Source organism: Protopterus annectens, chromosome 1.part0 (assembly GCF_019279795.1).
Source record: "Protopterus annectens isolate FY-2018-M chromosome 1.part0, PAN1.0, whole genome shotgun sequence".
Lineage (NCBI taxonomy): Eukaryota > Metazoa > Chordata > Ceratodontiformes > Protopteridae > Protopterus > Protopterus annectens.
This window is the reverse complement of record NC_056725.1, coordinates 699,871,971-699,899,202: the sequence shown is the minus strand read 5'-3', so window position 1 is coordinate 699,899,202 and position 27,232 is coordinate 699,871,971. Positions and strand designations below refer to the sequence as shown.

The window sequence follows — 27,232 nt, the reverse complement described above, 5'->3', positions numbered from 1 at the left end:
GGCCAAAAATGAGTCATAAGCAAGATTTTTGGGGAGTCCAGCTGAATCTTCTACAGGACTCTTGGAAGAAGAGGAAGGGGAGGAAAGGCATAGAGAAACATCTCCTTTCAAGGAATAAAAAAGGGCATCTGTCTTCCATGCCAGATGGCATGGCACTCTGAAATAAATATCAGGGAGCTGCCTGTTCACAGGGGAGGCAAAAAGATCTACCTGAGGAATACCCCACTGATAGAGTATGTCCAGAAACATTTCTCTGTGAGGCATCCATTTGTGAGTCTGTGTTTGGGACCTGCTCAAGGAGTCTGCCACTAGACAGTGCACTGAAGGAATATACACTGCCTGATGAGTTAGCTGATAACTGATAGCCAGATCCCAACAGCCAGCCTGCAAAGAAGTTAAGACTTTGTGCTCCCCTGCTTGTTGACATACCATATCATACTGGTGCTGTCTCTGTGTGAATCTTAAGTAGGCCTGGACAGAACATGTGCTGAAACCCCTGAAGGGTCAGAATAAGACTTCTATTTGGGGTGGGCGGAGACACTGGACTTTTAGGTGACCACAGCAAGCCCCCCCCCCCCATGTCTCTGGCATCAGTGAACAATTCCTGAGAAAGAACCAGAAAATGAAAGGGTATGCCAGGGTTGAGGGTAAGCCAATGAATCTACCACTCAAACTCCCGCTTGAGACAAGGAAGAAGAGGCACTCTGAAATCCAGTGGGTGGCAATGCTGAAGCCAAACTGACTGGGGGGTACCATTGAAGCTGCCTCATATGCAGTCTGGCAAGATGTAGCATTGGAATACAAGAGGCCCTGAGTCCCATGGCCCAAAGAAACTGTATGGCTGGAACAGCAGGCAGAGGAAAAAGAGACTGAAAGAAAACTGCCAAGGACACACCCTTTGGAGATGGAAGAGAGGCCATCATTAGCACTGTCTGAATCCTGTAGCCCACATTCACATGATCCTGACAGGTCATCAGGACAGACTTTTGGTTGACAGTGAACACCAGAATTTGAAGGAGAGATATGGTGAACTCCACAGCCTATAAAAGGCAACTAGAAGAAGAAGCCTGAATCCACAGGTCATCTAAATAAGGAAAAAAATCTGAAATCTGTCTGCCTGGGATGACATGGCCGAAAGACCACGATGGTTTGCCAGAGATGGCCTGCACCTGTCACCCCTGGGATTCCGGATACTGGCTAAGGTTCTTGCCACCCTTATAGTGCCTTTTTTAGGCAAGGTTCAAATGACAAATTCACCACCGTAACAGGAACAGGCAAGCAAAAACTGAGGGTGATGTTACTCAATGCTAGAAGTCTAAATCTCAAAATGCACTCACTCGAGGCACTCCTTAAAATGGAGAAAATCGATATCTGTGCAGTGACTGAGACCTGGTTCAAGGCTCCAGAGAGCACCCCTGCACTACCAGGCTATAACTCATACCACACTTTTTGGCCATGTAACCTGGACCGGAACACCAAATGCGAAGGTGTGTCCATATTCATTAAGGATATCCACACCTCCAGGCTAGTTGCTCAGCATAATGCAGCCGAGGTTATCCAAGTCTAACTAACTCTGGACAAAACTGCAATCCAAATTGTAGCTTGCTACAGATCACGCACCATTCCCCAGGATTCCCACTCCTCTTTTCTTGATGTAATGAAAAATATTAGGGTTCAACCAAACACCCTAATAATGGGCGATTTCAATTACCCCACCATTAACTGGGAAAAATACTCATGTACCAACTCCTTCACTCAACGCATTCTGGAATTCATAAACTCCAATGCCCTGGATCAACTTATCCACACTCCCACCAGGGGCAACAATATCCTAGATCTAGTCATTACCAACATGAGTGACCGGTGTTCCACACCTGAAGTCAATGCCTCATTGGTCCGATCCGACCATAAGTTAATTACCCTAGATATCCACATCCTGCCCCCCCCCCCCCATTAAGGAAACCATGGTAAAACATTTCTCCAAAGCCAACTTCATGCTTCTTAAGACAGAAGTGGTGATGCAGATGGATAATACAGTTACGACTACTGAATCCTACACAACTACACTTTATAAGCACTTACATGAGTGCATGGATCGTGCTATCCCAAACAGAACCAAGACGCTATCCTCCAAAAAAAGGAAGCCAATCTCGTGGTCCCCTGCCATAAACAAACTGTACAACAAAAGGCTGAAAATGTTGCAAAAGAGAGTAAAATCCCATGAGTGGAGGAGCTCCCTGGTCAGCCTCAGTAAAAAGCTGCAATCCCTGATAAAATCCTCCAAAGCTAGTTATGAAAACAAAATCGCCACTGATTCTAAAGACAACCACAAAGCATTCTATAGCTATGTCAAGAATCTCAATGGCAACACTCAGATCTGCTCTGAGTTACAACACAATGGCACTAAACATACAGACCCAAGTGATATTGCCAAAATCCTGGCAGATAGGTTCAGTGCTCACTTTACCCCCCTCTCACTCCCTAAAGAGCCCATCTCTATACCGGAAGAATGCAAAGTTCCTGTAATCACGGCTGCACAGGTAAAAACCACACTCTCCACAGCCAAGAACACAGCATCCATGGGACCAGACAACATCCCAGGCTGCGTTCTACATGAACTACAGAATGACCTGGCATCCCACCTAAGTACCATGTTCAATCATAGCCTCACCTTAGTCTTTGTGCCGGCTGAATGGCGCACAGTGACGGTTATCCCACTCCACAAGGGGGGAGCCACCATGGACCCCTGGGAACTACCGCCCCATTAGCCTGACAAGCCTGGTCTGCAAGGCCATGGAACGTATTATCATGGAACTTATAAACAAAGACAGTGGTAATCTCCAAACTCTGGACCCCACCCAGTTCGGGTTTGTAAAAGGCAGATCATGTCTCCTAAACCTGACAGACTTCTTTGAAGCAGTCACCAAAGCCATTGAGAAGGGTAAGGTGGTTCACACAGCTTATCTAGATCTTGCCAAGGCTTTCAACACCATCTCCCACTCTGGAATTATAGATAAACTCACTAAACTAGGTATAAATCCCTATGTCACAAGATGGGTTGCCAAATGGCTCACTGACAGAACCCACACTGTGAAAGTAGCAGACTCCAAATCCGACTTCAGACCAGTGACAAGTAGAGTACCACAGGGTTCAGTCCTGGGTCCTCTCCTGTTTGGTATCTACTTCTCTGAAGTACAGGCTAACACAGAAGGTCTTTGGCTAATGAAGTTCGCAGATGACTGCAAACTAGGAGCCATAATCGAAACTCCTAACGATGTGGACATCCTACAAAAGGGCCTTACTGAGACAGATGCCTGGTGTCAAAGCCATGGCCTCAAGCTCAATGCCAAAAAGTGCATTACCATCCCCTTTGGTAAAAACTCTGTACCCATGAACTACAACATAGGCAGTAGTATACTTAACACTGAAAGTGTGATAAGAGACCTTCGGACACAGGTGGACAGTAGTCTATCCTTTGATAATCACATCGCCACAGTAATCAGGAAATCCTTCTACGTGGCACACCTCATCACAAAAGGTTTATCATCCAGAAAAAAAGAGGTCATTGTTCCAAGTCAGGAAATCCTTCTACGTGGCACACCTCATCACAAAAGGTTTATCATCCAGAAAAAAAGAGGCCATTGTTCCCCTCTACTAATCACTCATTAGACCCATTATAGAGTACAACGCCCCTTTTGGTATGTACCTCACAAGACATCTACAACAACTGGAAAGGCCGCAGAAATACCTCACAAAGAGGATTACTGGCCTCAAAAAGATGCCCTACGCAGACCGTCTCAAAAAACTCTAGCTTTACTTCCACAGCATATCGCCTACTCAGAGGTGATCTCTGCCTAACATACAAAGCTATGTCAAACCCAGAGCTGTTGGACATGCTCCACTTAAAGAAATCCCAATCCCTCCGATCTACACACTCTAGGGACCTAAACCTTGTCACCACAATAAACAGAACATGCCGGAGGAATAGATTCCTGTCCCAGAGACTTCCCATACTCTGGAATAAACTACCTATCTATATCAAACAAAGCTCCTCATTAGCACTCTTCAAGAAAAATCTTGATGATTGGATGGGAAATAGGAAAGTCACCCCGGGGATCACCTCTGTGGCTCTGCTCGACAGTGGCACAGGAAAATTATTTTCTTGGGTGGCAAAAGCCAGGGTACCTTTTTGGCTGGGCTGGTATAGGCCCCAGGGCCGATAGCCTAGTACCTGCCTATGAACCTATGAACCTTGGAGCCTGCAAAAGGAAATCACAGGAGCTAGGCATTTTGTGAATACCCTTGGGGCAGTAGAGAGGCCAAAAGGCAAAGCAGAGAATTGAAAATGAGAGAAAGAAACAGACAAATGTAAAAACTTCCTGAAAAGAGGGCACATAGGAATATGAAAGTAAGAATCTGTCACATCCAAGGACACCAGAAAAGCCTGTGGCAGCAACAGAGGAAACAGGGTTTAAAGAGACAGCATCTGAAAGGAAGGAACCTTGAGAAAGGTGTTGAGCAAGGAGAGATCCAGCATAGGTCTCCAAGTGCCCTCTTTTCAAGGAACCAGGAACTTTCTGGAGTGAGAACCCTTTCCCACTTCTGAAAAAGGAACTGGCTGAATAGTTCCTTACTCCACCAGGAGTTCTAGAGGAGGTCGCAGTATTTACAAAAAGGAGAGAGAGACTTCCACACCATGAGGCAACCTTGACAGATGATGGCCAGGACCCAGGAATCTGAGGTGATGACTTGCCAGTCTGAAAGACAAAGGGAGAGCCGAAGGGACAAGGGAACCTGGCCGGGGGGGGAGGGGGGGGGCAAAATGACAAAGAGAAGCAGCCTTGTCAGAGAGGGGAAGGCTTCTGAGCCACAACAGCCTGGGAAGACTATGAAGAAGGAACTCACCTCTCACCCTTCCTGCATTTAGTAGCCTGATGAGGCTGTTTTCAAACAAAAGTGGACCTAGTAGGATAGTTTCTCTAGAACTTAGGGATAGGAGACACAAAATATGTTTAATGTCCTGCAAAACTGCACCTTTTTCTTGAAGGGACTTAAAACATATCGGAAGCAGCAGCAGTCCCGAAAAAATTCTTATTATACAAAGGAGCATCCAGCAACTTAGCCTTAATGTCTTCAGGTAAAGACTAGATGAAGACAAGAGTAATGCCTTATGACAGGCCCAAAGGCAGCAGCTCTGGAAGAGGCATCAACAGCAACAAAGCTGCACTTGATAGAGTGGCGAGTCACCTGAGAGGTAGAACCCAAAACAGATAAAGCAGAAGGCTTCCCTTCAGAATCAGGGAGGTCAGAAATAACTTGAGAAGCCTGGACAATTAAGACCAGTCATTCCACTGCAAAAGGGAGAGCATTCTACACACCCAGTCAAATACAGACCCATAGGTCTGCCCAGCCTCATGCCCAGCCTCATATGCAAATTAATAGAAAGCATTATCATGGAGTTAATCAGTCAGGACACAGTGAACCTCCAAACACTGGATCCGTCACAGTTTGGATTTGTCATGGGCAGGACATGCTTACTGAACCTGGTGGATTGCCTTGAAAATGTCACCAAAGCAATGGATGAAAACAAAATGGTACTCACCACATACTTCAACCTGGCCAAAGCCTTTGAAACAATGTCCACTCAGGCATAGTAGAAAAGCTAAACAAACTGGGAATAAACCCCTAGATCGGCCACTGAATTGCCAAACGGTTCACAGACAGGATGCAGATAATCAAAATAGGGGACATTACCTCCAGAAACTGGTCAACAGAGGAGTTCCCCCAGGGTTCTGTACCTGGATCTCTCCATTATGGCATCTACTTTTCTGTACTAAAAGTCAATACCAAACAGCTCTGGTTGAATAAGTCTGCAGATGACTTTAAGGTATGAGCAGTCACTGAATCCCCAAATGACTTAGCCATCCTGCAGAAAGGTTTGTCTTAATAAGTAACTGGCGTCAAAATCATGGTCTGAAACTAAATACCGAAAAATGCATTATTGTTTCGTTTGAGAAGTCATCTACCCCTGGGAACTACCACATTGACAATACTCCCCTAAGGGTTGACCTAGATGTTTGGTAATTGGGAACCTATGTGAACAGTGACCTAACATTTGAGCAACATGCGTCTTGTTGTAAGAAGGTCCTATACTGCACATCTTATAACCAAAAATTGTGTCTAGATCTATGGATGTCATTGTCTCTCTTTACTTAGCCATTATTAGGCCAGTCATTGAATATAATGCCTCCTTTGACATGCATCTGCCCAGACATATGCAACAAGTGAAATACCAACAGAGACACTTTACAAAAAGGATACAAGGCCTAAACAACATGTCCTTCATGGACTGACTCAAAGTCCTGTCACTATACTTAGCATCCTACAAACTGCTAAGAGGTGACCTGTGTCTGACATACAAGGCACCCTCCAACCCATTACTGATGGATTTGCTGCACATCAGTAAGTGAAATGGCATCAGAAATACTGAGTATATGTATCTACAACATCAACTGAATGGTTTGGAGGAACAAGCATATTACGCAGAAGAAAAAGCTGTTGTGCAACAGACTCCCCATCCACATAAAACAAAGTTCATCCCTGTCCACTTTCAAGTGCAACGTAGATCTATGGATGGGAAGCAGAAAATTCACCCCAGGGCTGCTCCCTGTACTACTAATGGACAGATGTTGCTCCTAAATGCCTTATGCCACGAATGGGTCCCCCCTCAAATTACCTATGGTATGATCCCAGTTATTCTTATTAGGGGTAATATACAATTATCGACCAGAGAATGGATAAGGCCAATCTATAACCAAATGGTATAGGTTATTTCAATCACAAAAAGGGAAACTGGCTAAGCTTAAAATGGAATGCAAAGGTAGCCAGCCTTATACTATCCTATGAACCTATACTGGTTGGCTAATAAACAAGCTAAGAGAGGAGAACAAGACAGAGGCACTCTACCAGTTTCTGGAAAGTGACTCGGTAGATGGCACAAAGAAACTCTATCAGCTTGTAAGGCAAAGACAGAAAGATAAAAAAGATAGAGACCCTTTGTAAGGGATGCTAGTAACAATCTGCTCGCCAGCCCACAGGATATCTAAGGCAGATGGAAGGAGTACTTCCAGCAACCTCTAAATGAAGAAAATCCTACAGAAGATGCACTGCCCCAGACACAACCTATGATGAAAGAGAAGGAGGAGGAGCCACCCTATTAGAAGAAAGAACAGCACTAAGGAAAATGAATTCAGGGAAAGAAGTAGGCCCAAACAAATTCACAGCAGATAAGACACATATGTTAAGTGAGAGAGGGAAGAAAAGGCTCCTGAGGGTACTCATAGCAGCATGGGGAGAAAAGCAAATCCCAGATGACTGAAGAATAAGCATACTTGTGCCAGTATCCAAGATCAAAGGGCACATCCTCAATTGTGGGCAGTACAGAGGTATCAAACTCCTGTGACACTGCATTAAAGTTCTTGAGATGGTTATTGTTAAATGAATACACAGAGTACCAGAAAGTAAGATGGGAGATGAGCAGTTCAGATTCAGATCAGGATGCAGCGCAACTGACCTGATGTTTACAGTGAGATGGTTGAAAAGAAGCTAGAGATGATGACAGAGTCCAACCTGAAACTCTTAGACTTGGAGAAAGCATATGACAAGGACCCAAGAAAGATTATCTCGGCAGTCCTGTGGTGGTTTGAAGTACCAGAAATGTTGGTAGAATTAGTGCAGGCAATGTACAAGAACCCAATGAGTCAAGTATAGACAATGCTCTGTCTCATAGAGGGACTCCTAGGGGGAGTGGGTGTGAATCAGGGTTCATCTCTGAGCCCACTGATGTTCATATATTGGTGAATGACTATATCAGCAAACAGGTTGGAGGGAACATATCAACAATGTTGCTGTATGGAGATGAAGTAGCATTACATGCAGACTCTGAGGAAGAAATTCAGCAAAGGATAGGGGAATGGAATGCAAAACATTAGGCACGTGGGATGAAACTGAGGACAGATAAGACAGTGGTAATGGCAGCACCCTGGGGAAATTAGAAGAAGGTGAAAATTGAGACAGAAGGGAAAATAGGGGAGCAAGTTAACAGCTACAAGTACTTGGGAGGGGAGGCAGAGAATTGAAGCCTGAATGAGGAAAACCTACTCCCTAGATTGAGAGAATACTCTCTTGAAGGCTTCAAAGGTAAAAGTCAAGACAGCACTTGAGGCCATAGTCGCAGGATCAAGAACCTTCAAACAGATTGGTCATGAAGACCCGCCTGACTTGACTCCGAAGCCAATGTCAGTGCTGAGCTGTCCAGTGCCGAAGCTCCAAGGGGAAGGGATGACTTCAGAGTTAAACTTGACCACATGGAGCCGATGCTCATACCCTGACTTTGAGATCCATCAGGGTCTGAGCTACTCAGAGCTGATTGGATCAGAAACATAGTTGAGGTTGAAGAACGCCAGCTCTTCGGATTTGACAAAGACAAACCTCGGAAAGCACTTGGATCCAACAGCCCTGCGTCCAATGGTCGGATAAGGGAGGAGCAACAATATGATGAGGAAGTGGTCCAAGGCCTACAACTCTGACAGGGGTTGGAAAAGGAGTATACCCAACTGGATCTGTGTCCTGAGGAACTTATCATCATTCTATCCATGACCGCTCTGGAAGGGCTCCTGGACAATCACACCAATCTGAGGGACACAGCAGTGGAAGGGGGTCTGGATGTCCTGTCAAAGGGTCTGTTCTGGAAAAAAGGCAATCAGAGCCTTGGAGAGACCAGCTCCAGAGAGAAGCACAGTTCCAGTAAAGGAGTAGTGCCGTATCTGATGCTGACAGGTTCCAACATGGGAATAAAGTCTTTGGGGCCAGACTTGAAGAACATGGGCAGTCCAGCAAACATTTCTTAGGATCCTTGATTTTTTCTTTACCCATGTCCATGGGCTTATCTGTACTCTTTTCACCTTTACATTTTTCAAGAGGCTTCATCGTTAAAGGAGGAAAAGAAGAACCAGAAGCAGAGTGTGGGAGGGAAACTTTTCCCGCTCTGGCAAGGAGATGTCCCTTAAGCACTAGTTTGTTCCATCTTTCCACTAATGCCCAGGAACTGAAAAAGTACAAATGGAGCACTGATCAGCTAATGAGAAGCCCACAATCAATAGACCCACTTGCCATGTGAGTTAGAGTTTAGGTATTTGTTGTTACAGGCCATAAACTTTTTAAAGATGAAGGGTTTTTCAGCCATAATACCAAAAGAAGTAACTCATTAAGCATAATACACAGCAGCTGACACCTATGAAACAGTAAAGCTATCTCAATTGTACCAACAAACACCAAAGACTATTAACAACAGTCCAACATCAAACATAAAAACGAAAATTGCAGCAACCTAACAAAAAAGGTTCAAGTGAACCTTACAGGTTTGGGAAACAGGCCCCAAAAGGGAAAAGATAAAAGATTTGCCTTTTTTTTAATAGTAATCTAGAGAGAAGAGGTGAAAGGTAACTAGACAGTATAAGACTGAGTAACTCTAAAAGGAAGCACTTAGCTGTCACCCAAGCCTGAACACAAGGGATCATATCTGATGCAAATGAGCAGCAAGTGTGATCTGAGGTAACCTGCTAACTACAGGGGTTATGGATAAGGGGAGGAGCATGAGCCCTGGAGCCAAAGTCAGATCCGGTAACCTATCCACCGAGGAATGGATGAAAGAGACAACTTCAAATCTACACATTTATTTTTTCTTCCACAATTGCTAATTTACTTACATTCATAAGGTCAAAAACATTTAATAAAAATGTCTCCATTTTTAAAATGTAATTCACATTAATGAACCACCAAAAAATGGAAGAGCCAGTGATAAAAAAGAAGTTATGTCTTACCATAACGTTCCATCTGAGCTGTTGATGATCTTCCATTCATCACTGATGGGTTCAGTTCCGAGCCCTCAGAACCGAGTCGGCCTAATACCAAGCTCGCATACACCAAAAACTCTCGAGCTAAGCTGCTACCCCCACAATTCCCTTCTCCCAGTTACCTCAGATCGAGTTTGCATGAAACATATAGAAGAAAAAAGCAGAGGCCATTTCTGCACAAAAACCCTGAAAACACCACAAGGACCCATAAGATCCACCAGGAACCTTTGGTGGAAGACAGAGGGTGGGATGTGATGACTGGAAGAAGATCAACAACACAGATGGAACGTTATGGTAAGACATAACTTCTTTATCTGATGTTGTTAATCTTCTTCCCATTCATCACTGATGGGACAAAATCCCAAGCTACTTGAAAACCTGGGTGGCCCTTATGGAAGAACATTCCTGAGTACCACTGAGCCAAAGGCCACTCTTCCCCTGGAGACCATGTCCAATTTGTAATGCTTGATGAAAGCATGAGGTTTAGCCCAAATGGCTGCTGCGCAAATGTCGTCCATACCGGCTCTGGAGTGAAAAGCAACAGAAGTTGCTATGGCTCTCGTTGAATGTGCTTTGATATTGACAGGGTTAGGTTCATTCGCTTGTGAGTATGAAAAGGCAATACAATCTCTGAGCCATTTTGATAAAGTGACTTTTGATACGGCACATCCCATTTTTGGTCCAGAGAAGGAGATGAAAAGTTGCTCTGACTTGCGGATAGATTTAGTCCTATCCAAGTAAAAATGTAATTGTCTATGTACATCCAATGAATACAGACAGTATTCTCCTTTATTGGAATAATTTGGGAAAAACACTGGGAGTTCAATGGACTGGTTCACAGAGAAATCAGAAATCACTTTGGGGAGAAAAAATGGATTAGTACAAAGAGATACTCCATCTCTATCTTTATGAAAGATTAAATACAGATTCCTGATGCATAAGGCTTGTAATTCTGATATCTGTCTAGCTGATGTGACGGCCACCAAAAATAGAGATTTCCATGACAGAAATTTAAGGTCACATTTTGCAGCAGGCTCAAAAGGGGGTAAAGAGAGAGAATGTAATACCAAGGAGAGATTCCATGCCTCTAAAGGCCACCTGATTGGGGGTCTATGAAAAATTCCTTTGAGAAAGGTCTTGCATATGCAGGTGGAGATAAGTGGAACGCCTTCTAGACTGCTGTGAAAATTGTAAATAGCTGCCAAGTGGACTCGAATGGTAGAAGCTGATGCTCCATTCTCAAAAAACATAGAAAGGTATTGAAGTATAACAGATACAAAAACTGAGAGTGGGTCTAACATCTGCTCTTTAGACCAGAGAGTGAACCTTTTCCACTTATCTCTGTAGAGTTTTCTGGTGGATGGCTTATGGGAGGCCAGAATAATATCACGAACAGGTGAGGAGAGGGTTTCCTGCCTGGTGACTAACGGAAGTGGAGAGTGGACAGATTCGGGAGAGTCAACCCTTGGGGGTGAGAGATGAAGTCCAGACGAGTGCCCAGGTTCCATGGAGGTTGTAAAAGGTGAGGCTGGAAGAATAGGAACCACACTTGTTGAGGCCAGAATGGGGCAATGAGGATCACCTTGCATCTCAAATGAATTGCTTTCTTCAAAAATAGGGGTATCAAGGGAATTGGAGGATAAGCATAGAGGAGACACGTGGGCCAATCGTGAGTCAAAGTGTCTCTTGGGGACTCCTCCTCTTGGGGAAAAAGGGCAAAGAAGCTGCTGCATTTGTTGTTCGAAGGGGAAGCAGAGAGATTGCAGCAAGGCTGGCCCCGCCGGCTGAAAATTTCTGCCATCACGTTCGGATTGAGAGACCACTCATGTAGAAGGAGAATGCATCTGCTCAGCCTGTCAGCAATCACATTGGAGCTCCCCGGGATATGCATTGCTATAAGAAAATGGTTGGAAGCTATCACCCAGTGCCAAATTCTCATGGCTTCTTGACACAGGGGGTAGGACTGGTCCCTCCTTGTTTGTTTATGTACCAGACTACTGACGTTGTCTGATTGAATTGCAATCGTTCCGGATCGAAGGAGCAGATGTAATGCCTGCAACGCCAACAGCACTGCTCTCAACTCCAGAACATTGATATGCAAGTTGGCCTCTAAGCTGGACCACGTGCCTTGGACTGCCTTTCCCTGAAAATGGCCCCCCACCCTATCAGAAAAGCATCTGTGGTCACCGTGGCGGTGGGTTGTGAGATCTGGAAGGGAGAACACCAAAGTTTTTCATCTGGCCTCATCCACCAGAGAAGATCTTGCTTGCAAGAGTTGGTAATGAGGATCTGTGAGTTTAGGGGGTGAAGATTTGCCAACCATTGGGACAATAGGAGCCACTGCAACAGTCACATGTGTACTCTTACCAGAGGAACAATCAGAATGGCCACAGTCACAGACCCCACAGAACTTCCCTTGCTGACACCTTTCTTCGACAGAGTATCACTTGCACTTACAATCTTAATCTCTGAAGCCTGTGAGCTAGTACAGATACCAGGCATGTTCGAGTATTGAAAACTGCCCCTATAAATTTCAGTTGTTGGGTAGGTTGTAGATTGGATTTCTTCCAATGGACTGTGATGCCTAGAAACTCCACCAGTGAGTGTGTGCAATGGAGGGCTATGGTCAAGAGACACTTGGTGGGGGTGGAGAGGAGCCAGTCGTCTAAATATGGAAACACCTGGAATCTCTGAAGTCTCAGATGAACTTTCACCACTGCTAGGCATTTCGTGAACACTCTGCAGGCCGTCGAGAGACCGACTGGCAGGGTTCTGAACTGGTAATGACTGGCTCCTAGCTGGAAGCTAAGGAGACTCCTTGAGCATTTGTCATTTTGATGTGTTAATACGCATCCCAGAGGTTTACTGAGCACATCCTAACATCCTCCCGTAAAAAAAGGGAGAATGGATTGAATAGTGACCATGCGGAATTTGGTTTGAACCACTGACTTTTTTAGATGGCTGAGATCCAAAATGGGTCTCCAGTCCCCAGTCTTTTTTGGCACCAAAAAGAATCTCGAGTAAAAACCGGATCTGCATTGGTCTGGGGGAACTGGTTGGATGACTCTTTTTTGGCACAGCTTTCTTATCTCTGAAGCCGCTTCTTCCCTTTGACTGGGTGGAACATCGGAAGGTGTTTTGTAGGTTTTGGATGTGATGTGAGAGGAATGTAATAGCCTCTGGAAATTATTCTCTGCACCCAGTGATCTTTTGTAATAGAGTGCCAGGCAGTTTGGTTCAGAGAAAAACGAGCCCCGACTGCTTCAAGAGGAAAGCAATTGGACAACGCTTCAAGAGCGTTGATAAGACCATCTGGAGAAAGAATCCCTGGAGTCTTGATTTTGGGGACCTCCTCTGCCCCTAAAGGGAGATCCTCCACCATTGGAAACCCCCCCCCCCCACCTCTGGGGGAATCCTCACCACATGCGTTGTGGAAAGGACTTGAGATTTTTTGTTCCATATTTTCCCAATCCTCTGGTTCCTGGAAAAAGAAAGTTGGGACTTGGAAAAATGTAGGCCAACGGCAGACAAGGTCTTTCCTTCCTGCTCACACCTGGCCAGTGTGTCCTTTACTTTAGAATCAAACAAGGAAGATGGTTCAATAGAGGCATTCAAAAAGGAGGACTTGAAGGAGTCCGTGAGGTCACAGATGCGCATCCAGGCACGACGCCTCATGAATATGCCTGCATCCGCAGCTCTAGCTGCCCCTTCAGTTGTGTGGGAGAGCAACCTCATGGACGAGTTGGAGATAGACTCAAGGGTGGCAAGTTGAGAGGCAACCTTGTCTCGTGCCCTGTCGGAAACTTGACCCGCGAGAGCTCCAGAAAGTTCGGAAATCAGATCCCTTTGGAGCCTGGTGAAATGTGCCAAGTAGTTCAGAGACCTGACTGCAAAGGTTGCTGAAGAAAATACTCGCTCCCCTAGTTTGTCCACAGCCCGGGACTCTCTGCTGGGCAGGTGAACAGTAGGACTTTCCTTCGCAAGGTCCTTTTTAGTGGGTGCCACCACCACCATAGCATCTACTGGCAAGCCTCTAGACCAGTGGGGATGCTCCTCTGGTGGGGAAAGAATCTTGTCTGGTCTCTGGGGAATGGCCTGAATAGAATCAGGGTTCTTCCACGCACACTGCATGATGAGCTGGACTAACTCATCAACAGGTGGGATCACCCCAGAAGTAGAAGGCTGAGAGCGGAAAGCCTGCAGGAAGACAGACTCCTCCAAGAAAAGGTTAGAGGGCTTCCAGCCACCCCTCTGTTTCAATATTTCCAGGATGTCTCCAAAGGAGACATCATCAGGGGTTGACCATGGGGACCCCTCCCTATCATCGTAGTCCGTATCCTCTGTGAGACACTCCTCCGGAGAATCAAGGTCTTTCCTCTTACACACCTTCTTCTGACGAGGTTCTTCAGTGGGGATGTCTGAAGAAGACTCGGAAGGAAGAATACCCTGAACTGGGGTTTCCTAAGGAGGTGGCCCATGGTAGCTGAAGCTCAGAGGGAGCAGGGGGAAGATCCGATGTAGGAGGAGCGCTTCCAGAAGCAAGCACCCTCTCCATTACCTGGAAATCAGGCCCGCCCGAAGAGGAATGGGAGCCCGGAACCAAGTAGGACAATCTCGGAACCAGGGTCACACCCCGCTCCATCAGACCCGCTCGCGGGGATGGATCCTGAAGCAAGATGTTCGAGGCAGGAGTTGCCCCCGGATCAGAGGACTGAACCTATAAAAAACTTGAAACCATGCTCAGAACAGAGGGTTCCACCCCCCCCAACCATGAGATTGAGGAAGGGATGATTCTGATGGAACCAAAACCCAAAGGGGTGGCCTTGAAGCCTCAATGAGGGTCACTGTCGGCACCGAGGAATGGGTTCCCACCAAGGACGTCGGAGCTATGGGCCTCAGAACTGACAGATCCGAGGGAGGAGTATAAGTGGGAGTCCTAGGAGCAGTAGATTCAAAACCCAAAGTGGGATGAGTCTTAGGAATGTTTGTTATCCCTCTGGCTGTCAACAGCTGATCCAGCAGGCGAATCACATCAAATTCAGAAAGACTCCTGGTGGACCTTGTAGACACTCTTGAAGGGGAGTCAGGCCTGTCCAGAAAAGGGCTATAGGTCTGGCCTAAGATCGGGTCCAATGAAGGGGAGTACCGAGTCCATAATGTTTGAGTTGCCGGTCCTATAATCTCTAACTTGGAGATGGGCAATAGAGGAATCAATGGCATCGAGAAGGGACTCGGTGCCAAGGAGGCACTCGGAGTCGAGGTTATTATCGGTTCCAAAGAGATTGTCGGAACTGCCTTTGGTGCTGTAAAGGGTGAAGTCAGTGCCAAAACTATTGAAGACAGTAAGGTCGGAGCCGTAATAGTCACTGTATAGATAGGACTGGTGGCGCCAACATCGAAGTTTCTGTAATATCTATGACACTAGATAAAGAAGCAACTGGAGCTGAGCTCGGAACAGAAGCAACAGTCGTAGTTGGAGCCGATGAAGCAATCTTGTGTTCGCTTGAAAATTTGTGGGCCTTGTGTTTATGGGACTTGCCCTTATCACAATCTGATGAAGAGGGATCTGAGTGGGGATGATTTTTTTCCTTCACTGGAGGGGTTGAGACCTCCGACAGAGAAAGGGCCTCTGAGAAAGGTGAGACTAACAGGCCTTTCAAAATCTGTTTATTTTTTCTCTCGCTCAGCGTCTGCTGACTAAAACTTGGGCAAATCTGGCAAGGAGGTTTCACAGAGAGGTGAGAAACCCCCAAGCAATACACACAATCATTGTGTGAGTCACTGTTAGGGAGTTTGCCACTGCAGGAAGTGCAATGTTTAAACTCCGAAGTCCCTTTTTTCTCAGACATATCCATACACACAAAACAAAGTACTGCTAAGAAAGTGGGAAAAAGAAGCAGAAAAGAAGATACCAACGATAGTATCAAACGATACCACAAGGGTAGGAGAGGATGTACCAACGATGGTATAAGAAATACCCAAAGGGTATTCCTAGATAGCTAAAGAGGGTAGAAAATGAGTTAGTTTAGAAAAAGGTTAAAAAATACACAAATATTTATAAAATATGACACTTAGCTGGAGAGCTAAGTGAAACGCTGCTATATGGCTGTGCGGCAAACGAGATCTGAGGTAACTGGGAGAAGGGCATTGTGAGTAGCAGCTTAGCTTGAGAGTTTTTGGTGTACGCAAGCTTGGTATTAGGCCAACTAGGTTCCAAGGGCTCGGAACCAAACCTATCAGTGATGAATGGGAAGAAGATTAACAACCTGAGATAAACACTTTAATAAATACAAAAAAAAATAAAACAGATTTTATATCTCAGCACCTCGGCTTAACAATGCCATTACAGAGTACATCTTCCATTGTTTGACACGGCTTATATACATATCTCATCCAGTCAGCGAGTGCGATTAGAAGGGCAACAAGAAGCCGGAAAACGTCAATAAGCCATTTACACATCAGCAGAGAATGCAGCCTCTTCAACGGAGTACAAGAGTGAAGGAGAATATCCACGACTTCCAAAAGCAGGCAACGAAAGTTATATGCAGCAGGATTTTTGTGGTAAAAGGGAATTTTATGGAGGTGGTCGCAAGAGATCACAGAATGGACAGGATAGCAACAGGGAAGTTGGTTCCAACTTTCGGTTGCATAAAAGCGGTAAATGGAATTGACTGTCATGGACAAGAGACTGTTTTTAATGGTAAAGACAATTGCATAGTAAATTGTTAGGTTACGATTTGACATCTGTGGAAGTGAATGTTTTGAATACAGACTTAAAATTTATTCCCACTGCTTTGCCAAGGTTATATGAAATTAAGGGGGAAATTTTCAAATTTGTACGTAAACTACATTTACTGGATTATTTTAAGGGTTATACTACTTACAGTTCTGGTCAATGTAATTATGATGAATTGACATTCAGTGATGATAAACCTTTTTCCTGCAATTCTGACATAGATCCTAATGCATACTGTAAATTTAATACAGAGGGTATAAGTCACAGAAGTGACTTTCATCCCCACTTTAAAAATGAGGCTATACAGCAGTTATCTTCTTCATTAAATTTTAGTATAGAAAGAGAACATAATTTGTTTTACAAAAGTAGTAAAAATATTAAATACAATTTGAACAGAAATGAATGGCAAAGTTTAAACAGTTTAAGTAAAAGGAAAGAGCTTGTCTTTAAACCAGCAGATAAGGGGAGATTAATTGTTTTACATTTTAATCAATACTTGAAAATGTGTTATGAACATTTGAATAATAAAAGAGTTTATGTTAAGGTGGGGTTAGATGTGTAGAATAAAGCAATAGAGGAGTACAAGGAACTTTTGAGATTAAAGTACTTTTCAAATGAAGATGTATAATACACATTCAGTGTTAAGAACTGCTGTACTGCTTACTTTTTCTGTGTTCCAAAAATACACAAGAGCCTGTATACCATCCACCAGGTCGCACCATAGTATCGACCTGTAATTATTTCACTTACAATATTTCTTGTTTTTTACATCAATATTTATTGACTAAGGTTGTTGAGTTGCCTTCCTATATTAGGGATGTGTTTGATTTTAATAGTAAGGTAAAGGAAATAAGATGGGTAGGTTACATGCCTTTTGTAGTGGTAGATGTACTCAGCCTGTAAACTAGTATACAACACAACTTTGGATTAGAGGCGCTGTTATATTTTCTAGGTGACAGTCCTAGTACTCATTATATTTTGGAATTGTTTTTATTTTATTTGAACATTAACATGTTTGAATTTAATGGGGAATTGTATAAACAATTGCAATCAACAATCATGGGGGCAGATTTTGCCCCCATGTATGCTAATTTGTTTATGGGTTTGTTTGAAAATGTATATATTTATAAGAATGATTTTTTTTATTGACTATGTTGTCAAATATTTTAGGTTTACTGACTGGTTGACTTTTATTTGTAGAGGAGGTTTTGAAAAGGTGACAGTATTTGTTGAGGAACTGCATAAAGAAGGTAAATCATTTAGATAGAACAGTGGAAGGTATTCAGGATGGTAACATTAAAACAAGAATATATAGAAAGTTTCAACATCAGGACCACATTTTGCATGGAGAAAGTTGCCACCCTCCCCATACTACAGAATCCATACCTTATGGCGAACTTTTAAGAGTATCTAGATTGTTTAGTGACAGACCGGAATGCCAATTGAAGATGGAGAGAACTACTAAAATGTTCACAATAGAGGATATAAAAGTGAAGTAATTTAGGAAGCAGTTAAGAAAGTTACCACAAAAATAATTTCCCCCACTTGTCATCAAGGAGAGAAAACAATAATGTTACTAATAGAAATATAGCATCGGAATATACATATATATATATATATATATATATATATATATATATATATATTTGTTACTAAGTATACAGTGTTTTCTGAAAAATCTATTAGCCTGGTTAAGTATAGCTGGGGTATCTTAAAGAGGGATACCAGTCTTAATTTTCTTTATTCTAGAAAGTTAAGAATTTCTTTTATGAGGTGAAGGAGTATCAAAGATTTTTTGGAACATGGTAGATTTTATATGCATAATATGACAAGAAATAGTGAGGTGGTAGAAAAGGGTACCTCCCCCTGTGGTAGATGTACAGGATGTAAGTTTGTGGTGAAAAATGTTGATAATATTAATGGTATTAGACTTCAGGAACAGGGACCACTTAATTGAGAGACAGTGAGGGTGATATATAGGCTTAAAGGCCCATGTGGAAAGTTTCTATATAGGGGAAAGCAAGAGAAGTTTCTCCGCCAGGCTTAAGGGGCAAGTTATTGATATTAGGAAAGCTAGTGAAGTCAACCCAGTAGCTATACATTTTCAGCAGTTTCATGATGGGGATCCTTCAGGGCTGCAGGCGACTTTCTTGGATCAGGTACAAAAAGAATATTTATCCCCCAGGATATAAAAAAATAAGTTACATAAGAAAAAATATTTTTATTTTGAAATTTAATACTCTTTTTCCCTGTAGGACTTTACAGGATGTTAACTTGGAATGTTTCTTGTAGTGGGAAATTTCTTGTTAAAGCATTTTTTGTTAAATTAGTTTATTGTTGAAGTGTATAATTGTTTTATTGATGTGGGATATGTATAAAAGGTGTGTGAAACAATGGAAGCTGTGCTCTGTAAAGGCTTTGTTAAGCCAAGGTGCTAAGAGATATAATCAGTTTTATTGTTTTGTATTTATTAAAATGTTTTTTATCACTGGCCTTTCCATTTTTTGGTGGTTTCTTGGTGCTGTTTTGGTTTTCTGGTTTTATGCAATTACCATTAGTTAAAGAAACTGCATTCCTACCTTCATATGCTTTAGCTGCACTAACCAAGCTGGACCATTCAAGGCCCGAGGCAGTGTCTGGAAGAGGCATCATCCCTGGATCAATACGACTCCCTTGAACCTTGTCATGTGCATCAGTAAGTGAATGCTCTGAGGAAGAGATGTTGGCTGTTGGGAAGAAACATAAAAAAATACTTATCAGTCACAGACAGATTTTTGACAGCACACAAGAAAAGAAACATTTTTAGAAAAGATAAGGATGTTTAGGCTCATGCAGACTGCTCAGTTCTGTATCTCCTAAATAAGCTGTCACTGCAAGTAACTCAAGCATATCTCTGTCTTTAACATTCATATTCATAGGTTTTAATGTCAAGGTTATGACCTAATGGGCTTTAACCCACATTGAGATTTTCTACTTCCTTTATATGTGCAAGGACTACTTTTGAAAGAGTTTGATGACTGGTTTCTCTAGGAACTAAAGAGAAGCTTTAGCTTTAGACTGTGTTGTCTACGGCATCTATCAGTGCTAGTGCTGGCTCTGCCAGTGATGTGCTCCAAGCACTGACTTTCATACAGAATCAGATTAGTCACTGCATTACAGACTAGGCAGATGTCACCACTGAGCAACTACTAAGAAAAAGAATATAACAAACAGTTTCTGAAGAGTTTCTCACCAGTTCCAGACTTCCAACCCCTATGAGTTCTCTAGGGAGGAATCACTACCTTTTCAAGTTCTTCCATGTGGCATGTGTGAAAGTTGGAAAGTATAGCACTGTGTTCAATACTAGGTCAAATAAGTGAGGTATAAAGTATTAAATACAACAAAACTATGCAGTCCACAAATCCAAAAGAAAATCGTGTAGATAAAAGGCAGACAAAATAAATATTCTCAGAACTTCTTAAACTACACCTTTAATGATAGATAGATGTAAGTGCTTTCACAATGATAACACTGCTTCATCAGACGACAAAAATATAACCACTGATCCACTTTCACTGTAAAAAAAAAAAAAACTCACAGAATAAGAATCAAACCACCAACCTCTGTTTCTGGAATCTGTGTGGACTAACCACTGTAGCAAACACTTTCTTTTTTCAGTACCATACATACCTTTTAACTGTTGTGATTTAGGCATAGTGATATTACTTTGGTCCTTAATTGGTCTTCCCCCCCTCCTGCATTTATAGACATTCCTCATAAAGCCAGACCTGTTTGTGGATACAGATCCTATTCAATAAACTGTGCCTATACAAAATTTCCCTATCACTAACTACATATAGAATCTAGTTTATAAAACCTTCTCTTCTATTGTGAAAAATAAGAAAGTGTTCCTGTTTCCAACCCTCTGATATGATTTTTAGAGGCTAGTGTTACGATTTTAATGCTCAGAGATAGAAAGGAATGGTACCACTTTACGGCTGCTACATGCACTCTAATTCCCCATTTCTAAACCAATGGCAAACGTAATAACTTTGTCTCTGTGTGTTCAGGATTGCTAAGTTTTGTAAAAAAAAAAAAAAAAAAAAAACAATTTTTATACTGAATCAACACCATCCATTTTATAGTATGCCATTTACTCTTCAAGAGTTCCTTTTCTGAAAGATGCCACTGTCTTGAATTTCACACCGTTCCATTAAATACCTCAATGATATTTCCATGCCACCTCTACTAGAGTACTAACAGTAAATGAAAGTGATGTACTTAACATGACGCATAACCATATTGTCTTCTTCTATCTTTCTCAACCTGCGGGTTATAGGATCCAAGGCTTACAATCAGACTATGGCTCTGAAGCTCAACCTCCTCTCCCATACAGCCTTGTACCACCCAATCCCCTCACATCAAGTTTACCCCATCCACACTGTAGCCCTTTAAACAAGCCATAAACCAAAGAAGAAATACCAGGACCAAGGCATAATGAGGTCCAACACAAGATGACTTCAGGAAGACCCTCAAGGTCCTCTAGAAACAGAAAATCATAAGGTGTCAATTTGGAAGAAGAACAAAAGGATGGAATGTTGAGATGGATGGAAGAGGACAACACCATCTAGCATTACAGCAAGTACATAACTTTAGTATCTGCCAGGTTGATGTTGGTGGCATTAAGGAAGGACATTTGCAGGATGTTGGAGCCGAATGTAGCCCTAGACTTCAACTTAATATCAAGCTTATAGTGAGTCACAAAAGTGTGGTTACTGGACCAAGTGGCCACTGCGCAGATACTGTCCAACAATGTACGATGAAAAAAAGTTGGTGAATTGGATATTGGCCAAATAGTGTGAGCCTTGGGTCTGCAAGTCAAGGGCAACCTTTTGACATTATACCTATAAGAAATTCAGTCAAGTAAGCTGTCTGCACAAAGTAACCTTACATACTCTTGCTCCAAATCTAGCTTTGGAAAAGGATATAAAAAGTTGGTCATATCTTCTGATGTTCTTTGTTCTATCTAAATAGATACTTAACTGTAAGTGCAAAACCAATGAAGAATGTACTCCCCTTTTTTTAGCAAATTTCAGGAAAAACACTGGCAAATGAATAAACTGGCTGAAGTTAGACTCAGAGGCCTTCTTTGGTATAAAAAGCCGGATTAGTCCATAAAGATTCTCTATCCTTGTGAAAAATTAGCAAAGGTGATTTAAATAATAAAGCCAAAGTTCTGTCACTAGTTTGATTTAAGTAACTACAAAGTCTTCTAAAATGTAAACTTTAAATCAACTGTGGCAGCAGGCTCCAGGGAAGCTCAGGTTAAAGGGTAGCAAGCAAGTCAGATCTCAAGGCGGAACCATGTTGGGTGGGGTGGGGGATAAAAATTAAAAACAAAAGAGATAGACACCAATTAGTGTAAGCAGAAGCACAGGCAATAGCATGCATCTTAGCATGGATAAACTCAATTTTAGGTTAATCAAGACCTGTGTTAGCAGCTGTCTATTTGGCACAAACACTCCTATTAGGAGGGTTAAACTTCATTATTTGAAGATATACATTTATTATATGTGTTTGTATTAAATTAACAGGTTATGGGGTGTGTTTGGTCTTTCATTTGAGGTTTTTTTTATTAAAACAAAAAGTCCTGTAAAAATGGGACACAGATTCCACTGTTGATGATAAGAAAAACTGTATAAAGGATTAACCTGCCAAACATTAATGGGTGCATGCATCACAAAACCTGGAAATAGACATTAAAAACTGCCATATACTTCTTACCATAATGGCAACAGTTTCCATTTTATCTTGAAATGTAAATGGATTCACAAGTAAACAAAAAAGGAAAGAACAGTGAATTATATTAGGAAGAGCACAGTACAAATTGCAATGCTACAGGAGACACACCTGGAAACAAATAAGCTTATGAGTTTGACAAAGAAAGGATTTCAGGATGGATACTCTGCAGAATATAAGGGACAAATGAAAATAAGGCTGCTTATATTAAATGAATTGCTAGAAAAGCTCCAGTAGTGGTAAAAGAGGAAAAAAGATAATAATGACAGATTTGTAGAAGTACGGGGCTACAGGCAAGGGATGAGGATTATTCTGGCATGTATTTATATTCCACTTAAACTGTTACTTTGGAGCATAAAACAATTTGGACACAATAATCAGCTTTCAGCAGGGAATATTACTTACAGGTGGGGAGTGGAATTTGATTTGCAACAATGAGGATATAGTTAGGAGGCCTAGAAGGGAAAATATAACAAAAGAGGGTAACTGTCTTCAGAAATGTATGAAAATATTTGGTATTATATTGATACATATTCTGTAGTATAAACTCAGATAGAATTTACATATTACTACCCAAAGTACAGTAAGTGGGTTAGACTTCATGGTCTTGAGGGATTCACTAACCACCATGTAAGCTTCACGTGAAGCCTACACAGAGTTTACATATTTGCATCGTGAGCAGTGGCAGTCATTACATATCCATGCAGAATACAAAGTATAAATGTAAACAAGAGCATTTTCGTGGCTAGCAGTAGTGCTGCTGACCAGGAAACTGTGAATAGCAACATGGATAGCAGCAGACATATACAGCTGTTTACCTACAGGCAAAGTAGGTCTGCAGGATTGCATGGAATGCCACAAGGATTACCAGGGTTAATAATATAGCAATGTTATGGTCTAAATGCATTACAGGGCAGTGTATACAGTGTAGAGTACTGTGAAATTCCATTTCAGGCATTCTGTTCAAAAGCTGTGTAAATGATCTGTAATGGTGCATGGATTTCCATATAAAATAAACAAGGGGAAGTGTGTTGTAATGAATAAGGATGCACAGATGAATTGTACGAATGAACACAGGCACAGAGGACAGCTGAGGCATCATAATGTACAGCAGATGAGGGGAGGTAAATGGAAGACAGTTGTAAGCAGGAACACTAATCATATATCAACATGGTACAGTACGGACTGCACAGTGCAGATGTATATTATGTAACTGTCACATAAGGTGACATAACAATGGAAAAGGATGTCTCTGAAATATAAGCATCCTGATATGAACAATGCAGGACATCAGGAATGTTGTATACAATCGAGGTTAGGTGCATACTGTGAAATTGTCAAACTGATTTGCTTGAATATGACTGTAATGTCATCAGAGGTCTCCACCAAGTGGGACACAGTTACACCCTCATGGACAACAGTAAACAGAAGCACACACAATCATGAAAAATATCAGAATACCACCACCAGTAATCCCATGTCTCTGACATAACATATGTGATCTGCATAAATAACACTTGTACAAATATTATGAAATGTCAGCAATCTATGAGGGTAATCAAGCACACCGTTGTGACACTGTAGCATCTACTGGATGTGGCATAATGATAAATCAGGCTAGCTGACTGGTGTTCATGGCATATATATGGCATAGTCCACACTGTCACAAATGTAACCCATGTTATCAATGTTGTCAAGCAGCTATGTATGTACTGTGTGCATCATCAGAACAGGTATCACACATGCATCTGGTATAACATCTCGATGGGGGTTCCAACCATCAGACAGTAATGTTTATGCAACAAAAAGAACACCTACATATGGCCAATAAGATGTGTAGGAGCTCACTGTGGCAAAGGTGGTACCCTTGAGTTACACATCACTGGAGGTACATGAAGAAAGGTACATTGCCCTTAGTTATTGGTTTGATGAAGGCTGTGAACTATGGAGGTATTATGGCCTTTGATGTGGATGTCCTGCACAAACTCAGGAGTTGTCTTACATACAATGGAGTAGTCACCACTGTGGACACATGCTGGTGAACGTTACACATACCATCTATCCCAGTACACAGGTCACATACTATGTAATCTGCTCATAGGGATGTGAGATCTACATTATTATTGGGTTGTGCATGTGTTTCTGTAACATAACACATCCCCCCATGTTTTTATTTCATCTTACAGCTGCAGCAGCAATCCTTGGTGTGTACTGCCACTGTCTGTTTGTTCTTCTTTCGGCTTTTCCCGGCTAGGGGTCGCCACAGCGGAACTCTAGTTCGCTAATGATTGGCAGTAGATATTTTTACGGGTGCCGAGGTGCCAGCTCGATGCCCAACCTTCAATGAAGGCATTCTCATTCTACGCATGTCTTTCGAACGCCACTCGACCGCGGGGAGGACATGCAGACTCCACAAAGAAGGCGCTAATATCAAAGCTGGAGTTAATGATTGCCCACAATCTGCAGTCCTCCAGGCAGATGTTGGACACATGATCTGTATGTCATTCTTGACATCTGGACTTAAATAATGGACAAGAAAGAAAGACATCCCTGATGTACAGACCTGATCAATGGACTCGAGATATAGGTCACTTCATACATCTCAACATATTAAGATGCCATGCATCTGATCCAGTGGTGTACCCACATGGCTATATTGGTGTTTGTGATGCCTCTGCACTGGCCCAGTAATCAAGGAGCCTCAATCCTCACCAGTGAGGGGTGCCCACATTGGGAGGATAACAAGTACAAACAGAGTAAAGCACAATCTCCCTTAAGAGCATACAGAGATCACAGTCAGTCTGGGGCTGGGTTCTCCCTTTCTGTTCAGATCCCCAATAAAACTCCCCACTGGCACAGCTATAGGGTACAGATCTCAGCTTAGTGGTCAAGCCAAAACTGCCAGCACACTCTCTGTCCAACCAGTGCTTTGTGTCCCTGCCCAAGTAGCTGACACACACTTTGAGATATGAGTTATATACAAACACAGAAACACTCATGGAGAAGGCTGGCACAGGCTCTCCAACTATGCCCCCTTCTTTCCAGACTATAAGGTAGAAATCATTGCCACCAAACACTATTTATCAGCTACTAATAAGGCCCTTCCCAAAGGGTGTCCAATTTTACTGTGCAATATTATTAATATCCAATTAGTAAGTGTGATGAACAGCAAGGCTACTGGAGTGGCTTTGTACAGTATCACCAAATACATGCAAGTACTCTAGAGCTTAAATTAACTCTACACAAAACAGCCACATTTAAAATGTTTAAAAATATTTAATAAATAATAAAAAAAACACAAGACAATTCTTATTACTTCAACACAATGACATTACACAGTTCAGAAATCACAGGAAATACTTTAAACCAATTTTGTAGGATAGTCTGACAAATACAGAAAACAGACTAATCTGGTTAAATTTCTATCTAACTCTAAGAGAAATCACTGTTCTAAACACTACTTACATACAGAGCAAGCAAGTGCTGGTGAGTGAATGTTCTTAGTAGATCCAAGACGAGATACAAAATGCTCAATCTTTCTGAGAAAGTCTTAAATTCATAATACACAGTACTGCTGACTCATCTCAGATTACATCATTTTTATCACTTCTCCTTTAGTTCCCAGGCTAACAGAAACTCACAATTTACATTTCTTTGTAAGCTGCACCCTTCCAGGAAACCCAGAGCAATAAAAGACACTTTTACATGTGAAACCTAGTAATTATCAATGTCATAAGACAATAGAAAGAATTTCCCAGCCCAGGCATCCTGTCTCCAAGCTTGAGATCAAACACAGTTGTAAAAGTCTTTACTTACCAGCTTTCTTCCAGCAGGGTGCACTGTGGTTAGACTTTTGAAGCTCAGTACACCATACAGTTTAATAATAACATATAGTTCTCTTTACATTTGTAAAACAAGCCTGTGGATTACATTAATGTTTACAATGACATAGAATTATCTACAAAATTCTATCTGGTTGGGCTGGCAGCCCCTCACTTTTTCACACACACACCCGAGAACTCAAGCTAGTTTTTCAAGTGTCCCTTGAGAAATGTTGCTCGAGAGGGTTAGGTCTATATAGGTACACCTTACCCCATTCCCTGTCTTGAGAGCTCATTTGCACTGGCATTGCTAATCTCACTGTGGTACTGCACTGACATATATGCTTGCAACCCTAGGCTCCACCTTAGCAACTTGGCATTTTGCTGGCTGGCTCGATGTAACCATGTTAGGGGATTGTGATCTGTAACTACAATGAATTTCCTTCCATACAGATAAGGCTAAAGTTTCTGCAGTGCCCACACTATGGCTAGACATTCCTTTTCTACAGCTGCACAGCATTCCTACCTGGGTTGGAGCCTACGACTGAGAAAAACCACTGGGTGCACTTCTCCCCCTGAAGAAATCTGGTTAAGTATAGCCCTCACCACATGGTTCGAAGCATCCACCTGCACAACAAATTCTTTGCAGTAATCTGGACTGGCTAACGAAGGGGGCCCTCCCAAAGCTTCTTTAAGCTTCTGGAATGCATGCTCACATGCTGGGGTCCACACTACCTTATCTGGCTTGTTTTTCCTTGTCAGGTCTGTGAGTGGAGCAGTTATGGTACTATAACCGGGGACAACTTTCTGTAGTACCCTGCTGTTGCTAAGAATGACCGCACCTGCTTTTTTATTAAAAAGTGCAGGCCATGCCTGAATGGCTTCTACTTTGGCAGGTTCTGGCCTAATCTTACCACTCCCTACTCTATGTCCCAGCTAGGAGACCTCTGCTATACCCCACCTGATATTTGCTGCGCTTAATG

At 42.4% G+C, this 27,232-nt stretch overlaps 1 protein-coding gene across 3 annotated transcripts in view; it reads right to left on the bottom strand.

Moving 5' to 3' along the window:
• The window catches only part of SIPA1L3 (signal induced proliferation associated 1 like 3), a 3,185,962-nt gene that overhangs the window by 429,291 nt on the left and 2,729,439 nt on the right, over positions 1–27,232 (bottom strand). For all 3 annotated transcript variants that reach the window (XM_044062280.1, XM_044062270.1, XM_044062288.1), the window contains exon 18: positions 19,230–19,376. In XM_044062280.1, coding sequence (XP_043918215.1) covers positions 19,230–19,376 — 147 coding nt within the window. The remainder of the gene's footprint in view (positions 1–19,229; positions 19,377–27,232) is intronic.